The sequence below is a fragment of the Notolabrus celidotus genome, chromosome 18 (genome assembly GCF_009762535.1).
Source record: "Notolabrus celidotus isolate fNotCel1 chromosome 18, fNotCel1.pri, whole genome shotgun sequence".
Lineage (NCBI taxonomy): Eukaryota > Metazoa > Chordata > Actinopteri > Labriformes > Labridae > Notolabrus > Notolabrus celidotus.
The window spans coordinates 24,316,237-24,336,703 of record NC_048289.1 but is presented as its reverse complement, the minus strand read 5'-3'; the positions used below and the strand labels follow the sequence as shown (position 1 = coordinate 24,336,703).

Here is a 20,467-nt window from a genome sequence, read left to right as displayed (position 1 = left end):
CTAGAACAAAAAAAGTGATATCTTAAAGTATTTTAGCATGTGAGCATATCAAGGTAATATGCTGAAATCTCTTCTGAGAGATAAGTCATGCACTCTTTCGCCCCTTAAACTCCCTCAATCTTCCTCTCCTCCTGCATCCCCCACCTCCCCTTCCTCACTCTCAGGCCCAGTCCTCAGCTCTCATTGGTCCATGTTCGAGAGGTTGCCACTCACCGGCGAATCGGCTGTCGGAAGCCTGCTCATTATCCAACCCCAAAGAGGGCGTGTCACAGAGGGCGACGCCCTGATTGTTATTGGCCAACTCTGGACACCTGCTCCGCCCACCTGCAAGCGAGGGCAAAGGTCAAACAAGAGCAGCCAGGCACAGCAGGGGGGAGAGAGTGGGGCAGGCGGGGTAAGGGAGGGAGGGAGGGTGTCAGAGGCGGAGGGGTGAGGTCGGCCATGCTGGAACAGCCTTTATTTAATTAATGAATTAATATTTCTTTATCTGACTCTAACGTGAGATTTAAAAAAGTTAGTTTTGGTGTCACAAACACTGAAAACTGTGTGTTTGCAAATCTGACGACCAGCATGTGGCAACTGATTTCCAAAGATAAAAAGAGCTCATATTAGCATGCATTCAGAGAAATCTAAAAATATGGTTCCTTAACTCCTTGGGCGCACATGACCAGGATAAGGATGTGAAAATTAAAGAGTCTGACTCATAAAGGGACAATAATGAAATAATTAAATGTGCTCTAATGCTTGCCAAGCTCACTTGGCACACAAATGGAACAACATGTACCTGATGGATATTTTTACCGGGAAGAAAAGGTCGCTCTTGGACCAAAAATAGCAGCCGATGCTGCTTGTTCTTTCACTTTTAATGCACACAAGAAAGTTGTTTTTTATATTTTAAGACCAAAACCATTGATATTACGCTTTGAAAGGCTGGCACCATTGTGGGCCTTTTTTAAAAACTATGTTAAGGTAAAGTCCTTTACAAAATTAAAGCTCCCCTAAGGAACTATTTGCTTGTGTTGACTCTGGTGCCCCCTGTGGACAGAGCAGGACCTCTTTTTATCTTTGCAGATCTTGTCCTTTACATAACAAGCTAGTGTTTTTTTTAACAAAAAAATATAAAAAGCGAGACAAATGTATTGCTCATCGCGAATCCTTGTCACTCAAAATATGAACAGCCAGTTTCTGTGTCATACTTTAGATTACCTAATCTGACACCGACCGTGTAGCAGTAGCTTCAGGGATAAAAAAAGACCTTATGCAAACAACTAAACTTTAAGCTTTTGTAGCTCAAAAAGAGGCACCAGCATTCATTTCAGTCAGTTTCATAACCAGCTAAAAACTCTTCATAGGAGCTTTAACGTGTATTAATAAAACAGATTATCAGTACTGTTAATACTGTGGTAGCTGTCTCTTTATTAGTTCTGGCTTTATTATTGGGTAACAGAGCAATTTAAAGAGCAGAACTGCTTTGTGCTCATATCTAACTTTACTGAGATGAATTACTTTGGTGTTTACTTGTACTACACAGGATATTAACGAAGATATTCATTCATATTTCATGACCGTATTTCTTAAAGTGGTCGTTTTAATGGTATGCACATACATATGCATACATATATATTGCCAGTAGAGGGACGCTCAATGTTAGTGATGATTACATAGTGTTTATACATCTGTAATAGTTGCCATATTCTATTTTATTCTATTTTATTCTATTTTATTCTATTTTATTCTATTTCATTCCATTTTATTCTATTTTACCTTTATCATTAGTATTATTATTGTTATTATTTTTATTATATATATTTTTAACTATGCCAGTACATTGTTGTCTTCCCCTGTCCCGTGTTGTGAGCTGCTGTAACAAAAGAATTTCCCCCAATGGGGGACCAATAAAGTATATCTTATCTCTTTCTATTTTGAATATTAAGAAGCAGGAGATCAACTTGGGCTCTATAAGCTGTGAGCCAACATTCTTCAATGTGAATTAACAGCTGAAGAAGTGAAAGCTACTTAGGGCCATAAGGTAAGTCTTTAAATTTAGAGTTTAACATGAGAAAATACATCATAGGCTTGTTTCTCATAGTCCAAAGTGGCTTTCTATTTTGCTAAACATTACAGTATAGGTTCAGTTTGTGTGGTAGCAGTATTTGCAGAGTTCATGGTGAGAAGTCTCTAGGAGGAACCGAGGAGCTAAGTATTTTTTTGATCTTGGTGTCTATTTCTCATTTATTAGGTTAGGTTCAAATTGAGACGCTTTGTCTCTATTGATTAGATTTTTCTGCCTTTCCAGCATGGCCAGATAACAGATACTGACATGTTAAATATGTGGAAGTGCCTCATGCTCGCAGCAAGCCTGTGTGTGATTGTGTGTGTGTGTGTGTGTGTGTGTGTTAGTGTGTGTGTGTGTGTGTGTGTGTGTGTGTGTGTGTGTGTGTGTGTGTGTGTGTGTAATAATGAGGAGAAACTGGCAGAGATGGCAGGATGATTGGCAGCTCAGCACAGAGACACAGACAGGGCACATACAGAAGCTGTCTGGCAGCGCCGGTGCAGATGCACACACATGTTGCGTGCAAACATACATCCTGCAGAGCGTGCGTGTGCACATTCACAGTCTGTAAGGCAGCACAGGTCCGCTTGTCTCCTAAAGGACTGAAAGGTCATTCAGTAACTCACAATGTACTCAGAGATCGTTTCAGTCTGGCCCGAGGTGTCCGAACACGCACACACACACACAAACACACACACAGACACACACACAAACAATCCACAGAGAGACTCATTTACATAAACATGTTTCAAACTGTTCTCTAATGAAGGTGACCTCGTGTTCGCTTCAAGCCTTCTGGTCATTGACTCACACTCTCGGCTCATCACAACACTTTTTCCCCACACACAACAACCACCCTCCCTTTCCTACACACAGACACAAAGACGCACACACTCACCTCACACTCTCACACACACACAGACACACACAAATGGAGCATGAAAAAGCTTTCACTTCATGACGCAGCAGCTAAAAAAAGCAAAAGCACAGTGCAGAGCTTTTGGAGCAATTACACTTAATGACACATCTCATGCATGTTTAATACACAGGCATACACACACATGTACACACACATACACACACATACACACAGATATTGATATAAAAGGTTCACTTCATGCAAATGCAAGCCAGTAGCCTGGTGTGCAGCAGAACCTCATCTAAACAGCACAGGACGCATGTGCGTGCCTATTTCCTGTTCTGAATGAAAGGATGCTCCAATCGATTGGAATCAGTCGATATTCATAACCAATTACCGGGGATTAAATTCCCTAATGAGGAAACACTGCTTGTAAAATATAATAGCAGGAGTGCTTCTCAGCCCAACACAGTCTCAGCAGACGGCTGTTCAACATGAGTCCAGTCCTGCTCAAGGGTTCTACCTCTTAAAAGGAAGTTTGTCCTTTCCTGATACTTGGTATTTGTTATTGTTTTGCTCATGATGGTTTATGTTGATCTCTGTAAATAAAATAACAAAGTGTAAGGTCGCCATCTTTGTTGCTCTGGTTTGGCTCAGTTGATAGAGCAGGCGTACCGTGCAGAAAGGTCACAGTCCTTGTAGGATTGATCACTGATCCTGATAGATTTTGGTGCGTGTCTTACACCACTCCCTACCCACAATGCCTGTCTTTCTTTCTCAAGCTGCTCTATCTATTAAAAGCTCAAGACTTCACGCCTCCTTATAACTCCATATGGTGAAGTTATTGACCCACAGCTGCTTATTTACACAGAGCAGCATTATTATCCAGTTGGAGTCATGTTTCAGATCTCTATTTTAACTGCATTTTAGCTCTGTTTTTAGTCTCCACAAGCTTCTGAGACTAATACTTGTTGCTTTATCTGCTAAACTTTGCATCCTGTTCCTTGCCTTGTTGCAAACTGTGTCTATGCTGTTTGGTGCAGAGCAAGACAAAAGGACATTTAAGAAAAATGACAACTTGGGTCATAAAACTCGGTAGGTTAATTCCTACAACTGACTGTTTTCATATCGTCTCAATGTTTCCAATTTATCATTTAATACATTATTGAAATATATTAGTAATTAGTAATAGGTAAATATATTTATGTTATAAAAGTTTTTAACATTGAAACATGTCAATATTAATAACTACGGAAGAGGATAAGGGCCACGGAAATTATTTTTTCAAAGGTTAGACCTGTAAAAAAATATCTGATATGGGGCGCAGGTGGCCTAGCGGTCTAGGCGCCCCACATACAGAGGCCACAGTCCTCGTCGCAGGGGTCACAGGGGTCGCCGATTCGATTCTCGACCGGTCGACCATTTCCTGCATGTCTTCACCCGCTCTCTACTCCCCACATTTCCTGTCTCTCTTCAGCTGTCCTATGGAATAACTTAAAATATACATATATATATATATATATATATATATATATCTGATAATATTTTTAAATTTATTTTGACTTCAAAGTCAGAACTATGTGAAAACAAGTCAGAATAAAAAAAAAACTATCTGACTATATTTTCTTTTTTTTTGGACTACCCTAAAAAAAGATTTTGTTGGATTATTCTTCCATGAATAACTGACCCATTGCAACCTCACATTATAACACATAATTTATCATGTGATTGTGGAAAACTGTGGGATGTTAAGAGTTTTGTTTCTAAAGTTTTGACAAGATAAAACTTTGCTTGTGTTTTTGAGTTAAAGGAACGTCTGAAATGCAACATGTTTTGTAGACTTCGTGTAAAAATACTGGAACCAACCGGCCTGGATGTCCCCCTCTGTCTGTTCACAAGGTCAGGACAAGGACTGTTGTCAGTGTTTGGGGCACATGAGGCAGCCGATTAGTTTTACATGCACCTTGTGTCTGTGTTTGCATTCTAAGAGATAAAAGAGGCAGTGAAGAATGTCTGCATCCTTTAGTAAAATCAAAAAGGATGTTTTCTTGCTGCGGTGTCAGACTTAGATATTTGGTGTGACTTCCTGCTAAATCCAGTGCAGTTTTGGACCAGCAATAAATATGGTTTGCTTTGAGTTTTGCATTTTAAAAAGATCTCAGTCTACACTGTGAAGTAGATGAAGGTTCTAGTGCACACACATCGTATGAGAAGCCATTCATTGAAGGTTGTGGTATTTCCAGCCAGCATCACATGCATTTGGAAAGGGACTGCCCCATCTAGAGGACAATGTCTGACATTTATCCCCTTTATGTTGAAAGGGTTGTCCTGCTCAGCCATGGTTTGAAAGGATTTACTGGCAGCAACAATATACTAGATTGACTGCTGAGTCCATCATTTAGTTTGTATGAAAGGTGTATTTCCACATGAGAGCAACAAATGCAAAGGGAGGTGAGGGGTCAGGGGTTAAATGTGAAGAATGGTCACTATAGTTACCTTTCCCATTTGATGGAGAGGAGCAGTCCTCCTCGGTGACATCATTTCCCTGAAGGAAACAAAACAAACAGCCGTTGCAAGATTTAGAAAGAGTTTGACGAAGGCACGTAACTTTAGAACCACACCCTGTTTAGGAAACGTGTGTAAGAGTCACCTCTGAGTCCTGCTCCTCTACGGCTAGGGAGTAGTTTTGTTCCTTCGGCTCCCGGGAAAACTCCTACAAGAGAGAAATTATACAGAGGAGATAGTTTAATGAAGAGATGACACAAGCAAGTCTCTTCTTTCCATCCTGTGACCCCTCACCCCGTCCTGCTGCGACGGTCCTCGGCTCTCCATGGGGGCGTCCTGGTTCTCCTCGGCTTCCACGTCTCCCCCATCGTCCACCCCGGGTTCGCCCTCCGCCCCGGCCAGGTAGGACCCTGACATGGAGGACATGGTGTCAATGCTGATGTGGGAGTGCTGCGAGTGGGACGAGGCCATCGACATCACTGACTGGACCAGGCTGCTGCTCACGGGGTCTGGCACACAGACGGAGACACACATCACGGTTGGGGTTGGGGTCTGGATTTTTTGTTTTTTGCCAGGTGAGATTTTCACCTCTGGTTTAAGAGAAGGGAACCCTTCTTTCACAGAACTGCTAACAGCGGTAGATGATTCTTTCTGAAAATGTTAAATTTGATCCTCTGTTCTCATACTATATGAAAAAAATCCAAAAGCTTCAGTGAGGAGTTTAGCCGGTAATGAATCAGTCTGAAATTCACAAGGCTGCCTTTTTAAAGCAAACACGACTATCAGCTCGAAGAACTACAATATTTATACAGGTTTTTTCATCCCTGCCATGAGGTACGTGTCACACGAGGTGATTAACAGCACGCTGGCCTATTTTTCAAACCTATCACTGCTAAAGAGTCATCACGAGTTACACATCAGACACCTCAAATTAAGACAGATGAGATTTCTTGTCAGGAAAAGCTACTTCAAGATTCAGATTCAGATTCAGTCCACAGGGGGTGCAAAAAATAGTTGAACATGGGGCGCTGGTGGCCTAGCGGTCTAAGTGCCCAACATACAGAGACTGTAGTCCTCGTCGCAGAGGTCGCCGGTTTGATTCCCGGCGTTGACCATTTGCTGCATGTCTCCCCTCACTCTCTACTCCCTGCATTTCCTGTCTCTCTGCAGCTGTCCTATTGTAAAGGTAAAAATGCCCCCCTGAAAAAACATAAATAAAAAATTAAGATGAATATTTTGATGTTTCACTTTCTTTAAGAGAATTAGATGAAACGGGTTTACTTAATTTCAGGAGAATAACAGAGTAAAGGAGAGTAGGGAAAAATAAGCGTTAAAAGCCCACAGGTTGGAATCAACACCAGGCCACCCACTTTGAGGACTGTAGCCTGAGCTAAACCGGTGCCTCATGCTAGTTTAACATACCAATAAGCAGAAATAAGAAAGCTATGGGTTAAATCGTGTTTTTCTGGAGGGTAAAATGCTGAAACGGTTTCTCGGACACCAGCAGCTCAGAGACTTGTCATCACATCGAGGCTCCCAGGTTGCCTGACACTGTGCCTGAACAGAAACCTGTGCTGACCAGATATATGATTATTTCATTCTTCAGCTGAAGATGCTGCGTTGTATTTAACAGCAGAAAAGATGAACTCTTGTATAGTCGAGAAACAGTTAGCATGTAGCTTCCTCAGAGAAAATAGATGTCTTATTGACACTTCTGGGTTTGTTGCATTAGAACAAAAAAAAGAGAAAAGGAGGGATTGTGTAAAAAAGTTATTTTAAGTAGTCATTATAAACAGAGTTGAGCTGGCTGTTAGACCAAGCGGCAACCTCCAGTCTCAAAATATAGCTGTTGGCTAGGCAGTTCAAAGCCTGCCTCTTTACCTCACACTAAGTTTGGTTGAGTTCAGCATTTCCAATATGGCCACCGACGATTGGCTTCAAAACAGCACTCAGGAACAGATGGGTGAAGTCACGGATACTACGTCCATTATTTATACAGTCTACATGTTAGACATTGTTCCAGATGTTACACTAAGGTAATCTAATCCTGATTTCAGCTCTATACTTCACAAACAAAAACTAGAATCCATTTTCTTAAGAGAAGGGGAAGTCACAACATATGTTCTCTAAAGTTTTTATTACCACCTTTCTTTTTTACTACATGTATTCCAGTTCCTTTGTTCCAACAAGAAATGGCACAAAGAAGGCAGAAGCACAACGCAGAGGGATTAGCTTTGTAGAGGATAAACAGGTTTGAAGTTATTAAGTCATTAAGCCTTTCATTTCAGCTCTCAGTCCTCTCATCCAAGAAGCCATTGCACACATTTCCAATAAATCCTGATGTAATGGCAGCAGCATTAAACGCTGTGGTGGCTCCAGCTTCTTATTTATTCATGTTAAAAGACTCCGCGTGGCGCCTTTTAGCTCTGTGCTCAATTTTAGAGAAAGTGAACACCACTTTGAGGATTTTCTTTTTCACCGTTATTTGAATTAAATAAAAAGACAGACTTAGAATCCTTGTATTACTTACATTAATACTTCAGTGGATGTTCGTTTAATCATTTCAAACTACAAGCCGAGTTCTGGTGTGATTTTTAGATAAGATTTAGATTTCACCATCACAGGGGGAAGACATGTTTTCACAGCCAGAACAACAAAGAAAAACACAGATATGAACACAGCAACAGACAGAAATCTGCTCGGTGTCCTGAAGATGTGAGACGTGGCAGCACTGTTTGGACTTTGCATGGTTGGTGGTTCTGTTGTAAGCTCAATGTCTTCTTTTTTCTGTGTTCCATCTTGACTTTGTGCTGCTGCAGCTTTTTTTATCTACCTCAGAGCATTAAACTCTTTCTGTCATGTTAGATACGGATATGTTATCATGGTGAGATTCCTGTGGTGTTTTCCTTTCATGTAACAACTGCTCGGGTCTTTGACACCAACAAGTCACACTGCCATCAAATGAATGTAACAAGAAGCATGTCTTTAATACAGAAAGAGCATCTTCTTTGTACAACATGAAGCCTGGAAACACAAAATCAAACATATTCTGTCTTTTAGAAATGAGACGCTCACCTGAACCACTTCTTCTTGACAGGACAAGAAATAGTAAGAAATTATTAAGAAGTGCTCACTGCTCTACAAAATGTCAAAGTGTTTTATATTGTTTTTATTTATGTTTTCATTGATGATGTATTTGTTGGACATCATTATTAGTGATTAGAGATTCTGGATAACGCTTACTTATTCTTCTGTTTGCAATCCTGCATTACAAACAGACGATAACATTATATTTTTGGAGCTTTTACCCATTCCTTTGTAGAGGACAGGATAATGGATAGATAAGGAAACTGGGAGAGAGAGGAGGAATGACATGCAGGGAAAGGGGCAGCAGGCTGGAATCAAACCCTGGCTGTCTGTTATGTGGGCATGCAACCTTTGAAACCCAGCCTGCGCCCAATCCACAATAAAGTTTGATTAGATTTATGACTAATTTATGAAGGCTTGCCATCTTTCTGAGGATCAATTTTAATTTCAAACCTCAGAAGTGAGTTTGTCACAGTTTATAATGTCTCCTTCAGAGGTGAAGTCTTGGTTTTATAGCTGAGTGTGCACTCGTTTTTCTTTTTCTTCAATTATCTGAACAACTTCTCCGTTTTATTCCTTAAATATCAAGACGTTCTTTTACCCAGCCGTGCTGTTTCCTGACCTCATGTAACACCACACTTCTGGCTCCTTCTTGTGTTACTCCATAGATGAAGAATGAAGTATGTTAGACAGGTAGAGATGGAAGAAAAGAGATTGGGACATGGATGTGCTTTTTTTTTTTTTTACACAATGCACATTTTAATTGTTTGTTTCCTAAAATGTCTTGGTGAAAATATTCCTGAGGGAAAAAATGTGTTTGTGGTTGGGATTATGGAGAGAAATAAGGTTGTATTTTGTGTGTGTTTGTGTGTGTACCTTCAGGGGAGGTGATGGTGGAAGAGAGCGGGGTCCCAGTGCAGGAGGAATGGTCGATGGCTCCGGACGAGGAGAGAGTCAGGTTCTCGCTGTCTGGAGTCACTCCGTTCTGTTAAACAACAAGAAGAGAGTTAAGAGAGGAGCTTGCAACACCACATGATCCTCCGAACACACACAGACAGACACACACACACACAGACAAACAAATGTGCACTCATGCATGACATCAAGATGAGCTAGAATTTATTTTCAGACGCACCTCCTGCTGGTCCACGGCCAGTTTGTGTCGGCAGGCCTCTGATTCACTGCAAGACTTCTCATCCTCCTCCTCAGGAAGCACAGAGGAATTCTGGGAAAGCGACCTGTCATGAACAAAACAATTTTAAAAAAACATAATTAGGATGAGTGTGTGTGATGCATCTCTTCTAGGCAGGCGTGATGAAAAAATGCAAACGATACATCATCATAAAAGTGTATTCAAGTATGTTGTAAGTAGGTTTCATAATTTCCAATTCCAGGTATCAGCTGTCATCGGAGGAGAGGCAGGAAACACTCTGGACGTCAGACCATCACAGGGCTATCATACAGACAGACAACCAGACACACTCAGACAATTTAGAGTGACCAATTAAACCTCACAAGCATGTTTTAGACTGTGAGAGGACGAGGAGCTGAAGGGAACTCATACATGCTCAGGGAGAACATGCAAACACTACACAGATAGGCCCCGCCCTCTCGTCTAGCGACAGTAGGGATTGGCTACAGCAGGGCTATTCAATTGAATATTTGGTCGGGCCGGATTTTCAGACTAAGGACATGAGCGGGGCCGGACATTTTTAGCAGACAGTGAGCAAAGTTAACAATTTAAGTCACAATCACTCTGCAGTTGCTTTTGGGTCGCATGTGGCTCACGGGCCGCTAATTGAATAGGGCTGGGCTACAGCAACCCCAAAAGGGATAAGCAGTATAGATACCTTTTCGTTCCAAAGTAATCTTGAAATTACATTTTGCTTCAGTGTTCAGAACAACACTGACATATAAATCATTCAAAAACTGAAAAAAAACTAAAAACTGCAGTTCCTTCAGTGTCCACTTGAGGCTGGAACTACCAGGCAGACACCATATACACACCAATTCAAAAAAGACAGCTGAAATAAACATGTTTACAGACTGGTACAAAAAAACGTGTATAGTTTGAATTGCTCATTTCTTGATTGGCACACACTGTACAGGGGGTGAATTTTTTCATAACGCAACAATTCTGAAGATATTAAGATTACAAGTTTTCCAGGCTGAGGGACACAGCTGACTTGATTGACAGGAGGCTCAAAGCCCGCCTCTTCACAGTAACTCGACAGAAGTTAGGTTGAGTTCAACATTTCCAATATGGCTCCCTCTGACGATTGGATTCAAAACAGCGCTTCAGAAACAGATGTGTGACGTCACGGATACTACATCCCTTATTTATACAGTCTATGGGTTAAACGCTGGTTCTGAATTGTCTCTTAAAAAACTGACAGCCTCTAGAGACCTTTTCCTGAAACTCTTCACACTGTTATCCACAGAAATCTTTGCTGAGCTGCAAAAACGCATTTGTAATTACATATTCGATGCTGGAAATGGAAACAAAAATCCCTAATATTGAAAAAAAAAAAAAATTGAATACATGCATTTACAATGCAAACATTTTATTTTTAATGACAAAAATACCCTCAAGCATAAACATAAGTTAGACAAGAGAGGCGGACTCACTTTGAACCACTCTTCTTGAGTTTGAGTCCCTGACTGGAGTTGGAGTGGTCGAGAGGAGAGAGGGATCTGGCGGGTGCCGGGTGAGGCTCACTGCTGTACGGGGGCAGAGCTCCGGTGACGTGGCTGGGGCCAGAGTGGAGAGGAGGAGGAACCACGGAGGAGGTGCTGAGGGGTCCGTTCAGCGCCTCCAGAAGAGACACGGCCTCGTAGCCTGGAGGGATGTGCTCTGACGCCTGTGAACGAGGAGGAGGAGGAGAGGACACGGGGGGAGGCATGAGCAAACTGGGAATGTGACGGTCATTATTGAATATATTTGTTGGGACGTTTGTGACTCACTGAGTGCTCCTCTGAGTCAGAGGTCTGTGACGTGATGACGGGGTTAAAGCTGGTTGGCGTCAGAGGGCTGAGCTTCTTCCTCATGGCTCGGATCTGCAGCAGAGCTCGAAACGCTAAAAGAAGAACAGATTGTGAGATTATTATTGTGAACAGACAGCGGCAACCTCCAGTCTCAAAATATGAGGCACATGTAGAAGTGTTATAAACTGCTGTTCACAGAGCATCCACTTGAGGCTGTCTGCAGAAACACCAGAAACCACATACACACCCATTCAAAAAAGACAATCTTTACGGCAATAATAAACATGTTTACAGCCGGTTAAGTCTACGTAGTTAAGATTACAAGTTTTGCCCATTTAAGGACATGACTGACTTGATTGACAGGTGGGAACACTGTAACTGTTGGCGAGGAGGCTCAAACCCCGCCTCTTTACCTCAAACTAAGTTAGGTTGAGTTCAGCATTTCCAATATGGCGGATGATTGGCTTCAAAACAGCGCTTCAGGAACAGAAGGTAGCTGAATGCAGGCAACATGAAAGTGAAAGACAGCAGGATGTTGCATTGCTTTATTTTGCATACGCTGAGTAGTCTGTCTCTTCCTCAGTGTTGTTTTTTTGTCTCCCTGTGTCAGTACAATAAAACAATGCAGCAGATTCTACTCATGCTTTTACCAGATGTTGCATGAATCAGCTGTGATTAATCACTTTCAGTGGCTATTGTCAAAACCTCCATTATGTTTCGCCTTTTACAGGAAGGCTTAAAGTACAGAGTGCATCGACATCTGCGTCATTTAGTAAAAGAAGAAAACAATGCGACACACTTTGACTGTTCAAGGCCTGCTCCGGAGGGCTGATTCAAAGCACTACTCTGGACTTGAAGGATTCTAGTCATGATGCGTTCATTGTTAGTACGATAAGTCTGCCAGTGCACAACTCAACTCAACTTTATCTGTATAGCACTTTTCATACACAAAAGCATACAGCCCAAAGTGCTTCACAACAAAAGAGAGGAAATAATAGGATAGCAACAGTTAAAATAATCAAAAATAGAAATAATCAAAAAAATATATTTTTTAATAAATAATAAAAATCAATGGATTAAATTTTTAAATTTGAAGTCAGAAAAATTAATTAAAACCAATACATTTTTTATAATACAATTTTTTTTTTTTTAAATCCCTCTGAGTTAAAAGCCAGACTACAAAGGTAGGTCATAAGTTTAAGAGCTTCCCATTTTTACATCCAAAGGTAGAGAGTTCCAGAGTTCTTGTGCATACAAGCAGATAGCTCTCTCTCTCTAGTGCTTGTTTGGGACACATGAGGAACACTTAAAAGGAATCAGAGGACCTCTGAGACCTGGAACACAACATAACATGAAAGAGGATCTGCAGTGTAAGGAGGAGCAAGGCCGTGTAGAGCTTTAAAATATAGAGCTTTAAGAAGTGGAATGATCTGTTTTCTTTTTTTGTGTTAAAACTCAAGCAGTCATTTTTTTTAGACTTCTTTGTTCATCCAATGAAGAGTTACAGTCGTCCATGCGGCTGGTGATAAAAGCATGTATTAAAACGTCAGCGTCCTCCCGGGATAAAACTGGTTGGACTTACGCAATATTTCTATGATAACAGAATGAAGTGCTTATGACCACAAGGCAAAAAATGTATCTTTTAGTCTGCACTCAGGTTTACATCCTGCAGGGTGTTTTATCTTCAGCCTAAGCGGACCATCTCAAAATCTGCATGCAGTCCACCTGAGGCTGTTTATGATCTAGTCATGCTGTGGGTTTGATCAGCCTCCAATACTCACAGAACACCACAAAAGACACCTGAAAAGTCCACAAGTCTAAAGACAGGTCATGAGGATTCACTCCCAGAAAATGTCATTCCTATCTGGCAACCATATGAAGCAATTTTAAAGAATGAAAAATGCTACATTTCTATATACAGAAGGAGTATAATCCTCTTTAAACCTGGTAAAGAAAACTGATGATCAAAATCTACTTCTTTCTCTGATGTAATACAATTTTAATTGTATAGGAAATGATACATCCAAAAGTCCTCTTAGGGATCTTTTTTTAGATTTGGAAACACTTTGTTAACAGTCTCATTTTGTGAAGACACTCACGCAGTCTGCAGATAGGGCAGCAGTTCGCCTGGTAACGCAGCGTGTCTGCGCAGGCGTTGCAGAGACACAGGTGTCTGCACGGCAGGATGAGCGTGTCTCGTACATCTGATAAACACACCACACACTCGGCACTGTTGTCACTGATCTCATCGTCGGCAACCTGGAGATTAAAAAAAAACATCTGAACGTTATGAAGAAAAGAGAGAAGTCCTCCACAGGGCGCGACAGACTGACAGATACACTCATTTATTTTAGCGCACTGCCGCATCACTTCTGATGCATTCAGACAGAAAAATCCCCTCATGTTCTCTGATGTTTACCTTTGATTCTTGGCTGTTGTATTTGTTCTCTATCCCATAGATCTCTTGCAGGAGATAACTCACTCCATCCACCTGGGAATAGGAACAGAGTGAAGATTAAAAGGCAGCAGGTCTCATGAGCCAGGTGTGATGTGCGACAGGGAAATACAGCTTTGGTTTATCTATGTCTTTCAAAAGCGAGAAACAAAGTCACACAAAAGAGGGGAAGGAGAGAGAGAGGAAAAAAAAAAGCAGTAGTCACCACTTGTTTCTGCTTCAGAGGCTTCACGCAGTAGCTCCCATCCATGTGCTGACAGAGAAAGCAACAGTTAGCATTAATTTATCCTGCATGAACGGCAGTTCTTCTTGTGCATATCATTCATTAATACACACAGACCGATACATATCTTTATTCTTTTGAATCTTCTTCTCTAGACTGACAGTTGAGATGTTTCTAACTATTCACTTTTAAGAGAGAGGGCAGGTTTTTTTTAGAGCAGGTAAGAAGACAGCAGAGGCTCGAACAAGGAGGAGTTGGAGGTGAGACGTGAGGCGATGTTACTGAGTGAGGGCCAACGGAGAGCCATCGCAGATCGACAGTATATGAGATGATGATTTGGCTGCCTGTCAACAAGGTCAGCTGTTACAGTGAAGTGGCTGCTAAGTTTTATCTATGAGCAGTTTGCTTTGGCCAAATAACTCATAGACCCGAAGTGATATCAATATTTAGGGGGGGCGGGGAGTGGGCTTTTACACCTTTATTCAGAGAGTAGAGGACAGTGGCTAGAGCAGGAAACTGGGAGACAGTGGGGAAATGACATGCAGGAAAGGGGCGGCAGGCTTGAATGGTGCCCAGGCCGTTTATTTTATGAGTGCTCAATTTAACTATTAGGCTAAATCTGCACCTGTGATTTAAGTATTATAAGTTTGAGATGACTTACACTTCCAAAGGAAAGCTTGATACCTGATTTCAATCGTCACTGAACATGTAAATAACTGCCTTAAGTTCAGAGCTGGCAAATGCTTTAGCATGCATTTAGCTGCAGAACTTGCTTGATAACTGATCTGTCCAAGTTTTCCTTCGTATCAAAGTAATCCTGTTACAGATTTCTTTATATCAGTGGGTTCAATACAATCAGGATCTGCTCACAGCTAATTCTGCGTCCTAGCAATGGTGGTGATATGCCAAAATGTAAACAAGTATACGTTTTTTAAAAATGACTGAAGTTGTAGCCTACAGTGCAACTCATCTACATTACCCAAAGCATTATGGGAGTTTTATCTCTGTATTTTCAAACATGATAATCTGAAAAATGGGACTAATCCAGCATGACCTCCTCTGACTCTGACATGCCGTTCTTACCTTTTCAAATGTTGCCAGCAGGATGTGAGAGTGACCCAAATGTTCTGCAAGAAATAAACAAAGTGGACGTGTCCTTGGTTAAAATTCTGCAGCTCTTCTTTCAGACTCACAGTTTGTTCAATACACACTAACTCACCATCCCCTTCATCTACAACCGCCTGCACCACCATGGGGAAAATCTCTTTGTCCATATCAAACAGCAGCTGTAGAGGAAACAAGGAAGTGAGGAAGGAAACAGGGTAATTATTTAAACATGCTCATACATTTTTTTCTTTAGTTTTCAGTTAACACACACACACACACACACACACACACACAATCTGCCTACCTCCTCATCAGCCCACTCGCTGAGGTTAACGGTGTGTGAGGGCAGACAGAACTGCTGGCACACTCCTCTCTTGAAGTGCACCGTCTCAGACTGCAGAGAGCTGTCCTGAGGCAGGTAACTGCAGGAAACACACAAAAATAGTCAGTGACATGTTTGTACACTCATTAGCATCGAGAAGAAACTGCAGCTGGCACGTAGTCTAGCATCGCCAGAGCGGAAATTAATATGAGCTGGCTGATGGGTCTGGAACAGTCAGGCTAAGTGGCATGTGGTTAGTTCAAAAACTGTACACAGCGTCATGAGTGTGAACTCAACATTAGCTACACCAGAACAGGTTATCAATCAATCAATCAAAACAGTATTTATACAGCATCAAATCAGAAAAACAGGTCCAGACTGTACTCTATGTTATATTATTATCAAAGACCCAACATCAAGACAGGAGAAGGTCATCGCTGTCTCTCTCTTATTCTCTTCTATCCCTCTTTCCAACCACAACTCCATTGAGGCAGATGTCTGTCTAACATGAGTCTGGTTCTGCTCGAGGTTTCTGCCTATTAAAAGGAAGTTTACCCCGCCGCTGTAACTAGCTAAATAATGTGAGGTACAACGCTCATGGTGGATTAAGGTGGGATAAGTCTGAGTCTTACCCTGTCTTGGTGTTGGGTGTCTGTTAATAATTTAACATTACGGTCTAGACCTGCTTTGTTTGTAAAAGCGTCTTGAGATAATGATTGTTGTGATTTGGCGCTATACAAATAAAGATTGATTGATAAGATCCAGTCCCAGCTTACAGACAGGACTCAGTCTGATCTCATCTTAATCCACCATGAGCAGAGCACTTTGCAGCATTTAGCAAGTTACAGCGGCAAGGACAAACTTCCTTTAACAGGCAGAAACCTTGAGCAGAACCAGACTCATGTTAGACAGCCATCTGCCTCAACTGAGTTAGGGTTGGAAAGACGCTTAAGACTTTATCTGGTTATTTAAAGATAAGGTGGAGGTTAGGCAACACATGCTTACATCCTGTATCCACTCCTGACAGAGAACACAGACAGCCAGTTAAACCAAACATGGCTAAACCTACATGTAATTCAAAATACCATATTAAAGGTAAATCAAGTGCATCTATGTGACTATTTATGGATTTTTTTCCTCTATACAAGTCTGTTTCTGTTCTTTTATTTCTAATAAAGATGACTATAGATATCAGAAGTCTGTCTTTTCATATTCCCAACCATTTCTGATTGAGATACTTCAACCCAACTGTTTGTTTTTTCTTACAAAGGGTAACTTCAGACCATTTAGAAATGTTGTAAATTTTGTAGCAGCTAATTCATCTTACACTGGCACTCCGTTGTGGAACTCTTCTATGGCCTGGTAGTAGATGGTTATGGCCACCTGCGTGTCAGCGTCGAAGGTGAACTCTATGTTATAACAGGCTCTGTTCTTGCCAGCCGCATCGTCACCCGGCAGCTTCAGGTCTTCGCTGCACCTGCAGGTGAAGAAGAAGAAGAAGACACACAAGGAAGATGGAGAGGTGTAAAGATTTAGCTGTTGCAGAAGCTTCATAATCAACTGCATGAGTCATGGAGAGTCTGAGCTGATAAAACAGGAAGTAAAGTGATACTTTAATACCTTCCAAGTCTATAATTATAAAGAATTGTTTTTCATTGTCATCTATTATTAGAACTCACGTGATGAAAAATACAAAGTATTTCATGTTTTATTTAATTTTAATCATTCTATAGTGGTTCTTTGAGACTCTGAGTATTTTATTGTGGTTTGATTCCTCATGTTTTTGAATGTGTGAAATGATTCTTTGTCATTTTCCTGTCTCTATAAATTACTTTTCATTTTGTCTCTGTGTAAAATGTGATGTTTTTTAAGCTTGTTGGCTTTACCCACAGACAAAATGAACATTTAGATTTCATGTATTGTAATTTTCAAATAGCGTGATATTTCTGTAAAAGTTGTTTTCTGCAGAAAAGGGAAAAATGTCTTGGTTTTTACTTCAATATTCCCTGATGTATTATTTTGTATTCCTTTTTTTTTTGTCCCAGTATGTTTGACGCAAATTAAAAGTTGATATGAAAAAGAAACCTGAGTTGGCACTTCCCCTTAAATTAGCTGTTATGACTTGTTTTCTAAAATAAGCTCAGTGGACATAAAATCCGAAAACAGTGTGTAATAAAAGGTTAAATGTGTGTTTGGGTGAATGACCATACCGTACAAGCCGCAGTGTGTCCTTGCGGATGTTTATAAGGCTTCGTAACGTCTTTACTGGTTCCTGAGGTGGAGGGGCTGCGTACGGGAACTGAAAACACACACACACACAAAACAAATCAAATTATATATACATGAAAATAAAATACATGTTGTAGGCCCAAAGAATAGTACCATTCAAATTTGCTAAACCGCCTAGCATTCCTGTCTTCACCACAGAGAATTCAGGGTTATACAGTGGCCACCGCTGCTCCCGGTTTAACCTTTACACACAAGCGTTTCAATTGGTCAGCACCACAAGATGCGTGCTGACAAGTGCTGAGCCAGAGCAAAAAAACTGCTCAGACTTAGTCTTTCCAGGGACGAGGCTGACATTTCAGACAGTGTTTGGCACTTTTCTGCACACAGGAACCACAGGAGTGTAAAAAAATCCAGGGTCAAAGAGTGTGTTTGATTTCCACACACAGTGTGAGTTTCCCACATAAAGACAGGTAACAGATAAGGATGTTCACACCTTTGTTGATTGCCTTTTTTTCTCTATAATCTGTAGCATTAAATCATTAAAAGCTCCTACAAATAAACACATAACCTTTAGCTTGACCCGGTCCGTGGTCCCTTTCTCAGCACTCTTTCGTTGTGTGTTTGAGGCCAGAAGCTGCTGACCGAGTGTAAAGGGAGAGTGGAGGTGGTTTGAGGATCACTGGAGGAGAAACACGCAGGATGTGGTCAGATACCTCCAAACTACAACCCCTCATCTGTTCGACTGTGTGTATCTATGTGCATTAGGATGTTTGAGTGGCTGTAAATGGCTCCATATCCAGTGCTATTACACATCTGGGCTCAGCAGGAGTCACGCCTCCAAACTACACAAACAAACACGCACCAGAAAGAACCCATTCATTGGAAAACGTACGAGCAACACTGAAGGTCTCATTCATCATAGTCACACAGTGGCCATTTTCCTCTGACATCATGATCATGGTTAGAAACATACAGCTGCACTGCAGTGTTTGAGGGTTTCAAATCATATGAATGTAATTCTCATCATTACACAGCTGCCCTGATCATCAGCAACTCAATGGACTATGACTCGTGAAGAAATCTTGAGCAAGACTGGAAAACATTTAACATAAATAAAAACACATTCAGTATCCCATTAGCTACTGTGAGACTGTTAGCATTAAACCACTTTCAAACCAACATTGTTTTAAAGTGAAAAAATACTGTAAAAGAGATGTTAATCCTAAGCTAACATACTCAAGCTTACTAGTTATTGTTTTACTAACATTAGCTCTTCCGGCTTCGCTAGGATATCATAGAATAGAAAAGAATAGAATAGAATAGAATGGACTTTATTTATCCCTAAGGGAAATTCAGTTGTTTGGCTGATAAAACTATAAAAATCACATAAAAACAAGTAATTCAGGTGTCTGTCAGCTCATCTCCCATTGGCTAGAGAGTTATGAAGCCCAATGGCTGCAGGGATGAATGATTTTCTGTATCTCTCAGTCCTGCAGCGTTAAATCTAACTTATGTAAGCTAGTTTATAATATCATTAGCTGAGAATTACCTCTTCTTTTTTGATAATGTTACAATGTCAAAAATGATGTTGGCTAAGAAGTTGTTGAGCACTGACATAAGCTTTTGTGACTTTACTAACATTAGCAAAAGTGGTACATTTAACTAATGTAGTGAGCTAACAGCTGAAAATGAACGCCTCTCTTAAGTTTGTTTGTAATGTTGTTGTTTTTTTAGCTAAGAATTGGGACCATTGGATTTAGCTTTTGTGACTTAGCCAACAGAACCAAATAAGCTATCTCTCGAAATATGGCCACATATGTGAGACTTAAATTTGGCGAGCATTACCAACCATTTTTGTTTGAAATTAAAAAAAATCAAACTTCATAAAGACTACAATTTCATAATAGTTGATTTTACATTTAGCAAATATTGGAAATGCTAGCTCACACTATGTTACACCCACAAAATCACATTTAACTGTTTTCAATATAATTATTACTCCAGAACTAAACTGAAAAAAAGTTTACTACTATATCAGTTTGACCATAAAGCATTCAAATATATGAATACATGAAAAATAAGAATTTAAACTTTTTTAATTCCTCTTCTAATGGGTGCAGTTACTTATCTTATACAAATAAAATCAGCAAATTCAACAAATTTTATTCTAACAGCATGTTGGCTAACCACTCTTTAATTTTAGTAACAGCTTTGATATTTAGCAGGGTTTTTTTTTTCACACACTGCTTTTTTAGAATTTGAAAGTAACGTTTTGACATTCTTGTGAAAGAATAAAATCATAGACTGTATAAAATATGGACGTAGTATCCGTGACGTCACCCATCTGTTTTTGAAGCGCTGTTTTGAGGCCAATCGGCGGCGGCAGCAATTTTGCTTCTGTCGAGCGATTGTGACATAAGTGGGCGGGCTTTGAGCCTCCTAGTCAACAGCTGCAGTGTTCCCTCCTGCCAATCAAGTCGGCTGTGCCTCTCATTGGAAGACTCGTAATCTCAATATCTTCAAAATTGCCGCGTTAGAAAAAAATTCACCCCCCGTACAGTGTGTGCCGATCAAGAAATGAGCTATCCAGACTACACTTTTCTTTTGAACCAGACTGTAAACATGTTTATTTCTGCTGTAAA

The 20,467-nt window shown here is 40.7% G+C and overlaps 1 protein-coding gene across 4 annotated transcripts in view; it reads right to left on the bottom strand.

The window, feature by feature from the left end:
* The window catches only part of rnf157 (ring finger protein 157), a 34,250-nt gene that overhangs the window by 5,387 nt on the left and 8,396 nt on the right, over positions 1 to 20,467 (bottom strand). The window contains exons 3-18 of one of the 4 annotated variants that reach the window (XM_034707311.1): positions 17,807 to 17,895; positions 16,924 to 17,073; positions 15,579 to 15,696; positions 15,387 to 15,453; positions 15,251 to 15,294; positions 14,150 to 14,197; positions 13,909 to 13,980; positions 13,589 to 13,748; positions 11,469 to 11,581; positions 11,133 to 11,365; positions 9,640 to 9,742; positions 9,381 to 9,489; positions 5,712 to 5,827; positions 5,563 to 5,625; positions 5,409 to 5,457; positions 214 to 324 (exon numbers count right to left, since the gene is read on the bottom strand). In XM_034707311.1, the coding sequence (XP_034563202.1) occupies positions 214 to 324; positions 5,409 to 5,457; positions 5,563 to 5,625; positions 5,712 to 5,827; positions 9,381 to 9,489; positions 9,640 to 9,742; positions 11,133 to 11,365; positions 11,469 to 11,581; positions 13,589 to 13,748; positions 13,909 to 13,980; positions 14,150 to 14,197; positions 15,251 to 15,294; positions 15,387 to 15,453; positions 15,579 to 15,696; positions 16,924 to 17,073; positions 17,807 to 17,895 (1,645 nt within the window). Of the gene's footprint in view, positions 1 to 213; positions 325 to 5,408; positions 5,458 to 5,562; positions 5,626 to 5,711; positions 5,927 to 9,380; positions 9,490 to 9,639; positions 9,743 to 11,132; positions 11,366 to 11,468; positions 11,582 to 13,588; positions 13,749 to 13,908; positions 13,981 to 14,149; positions 14,198 to 15,250; positions 15,295 to 15,386; positions 15,454 to 15,578; positions 15,697 to 16,923; positions 17,074 to 17,806; positions 17,896 to 20,467 lie in introns of all 4 variants that reach the window. The other 3 variants (XM_034707310.1, XM_034707313.1, XM_034707312.1) reach the window with 3 other exon arrangements.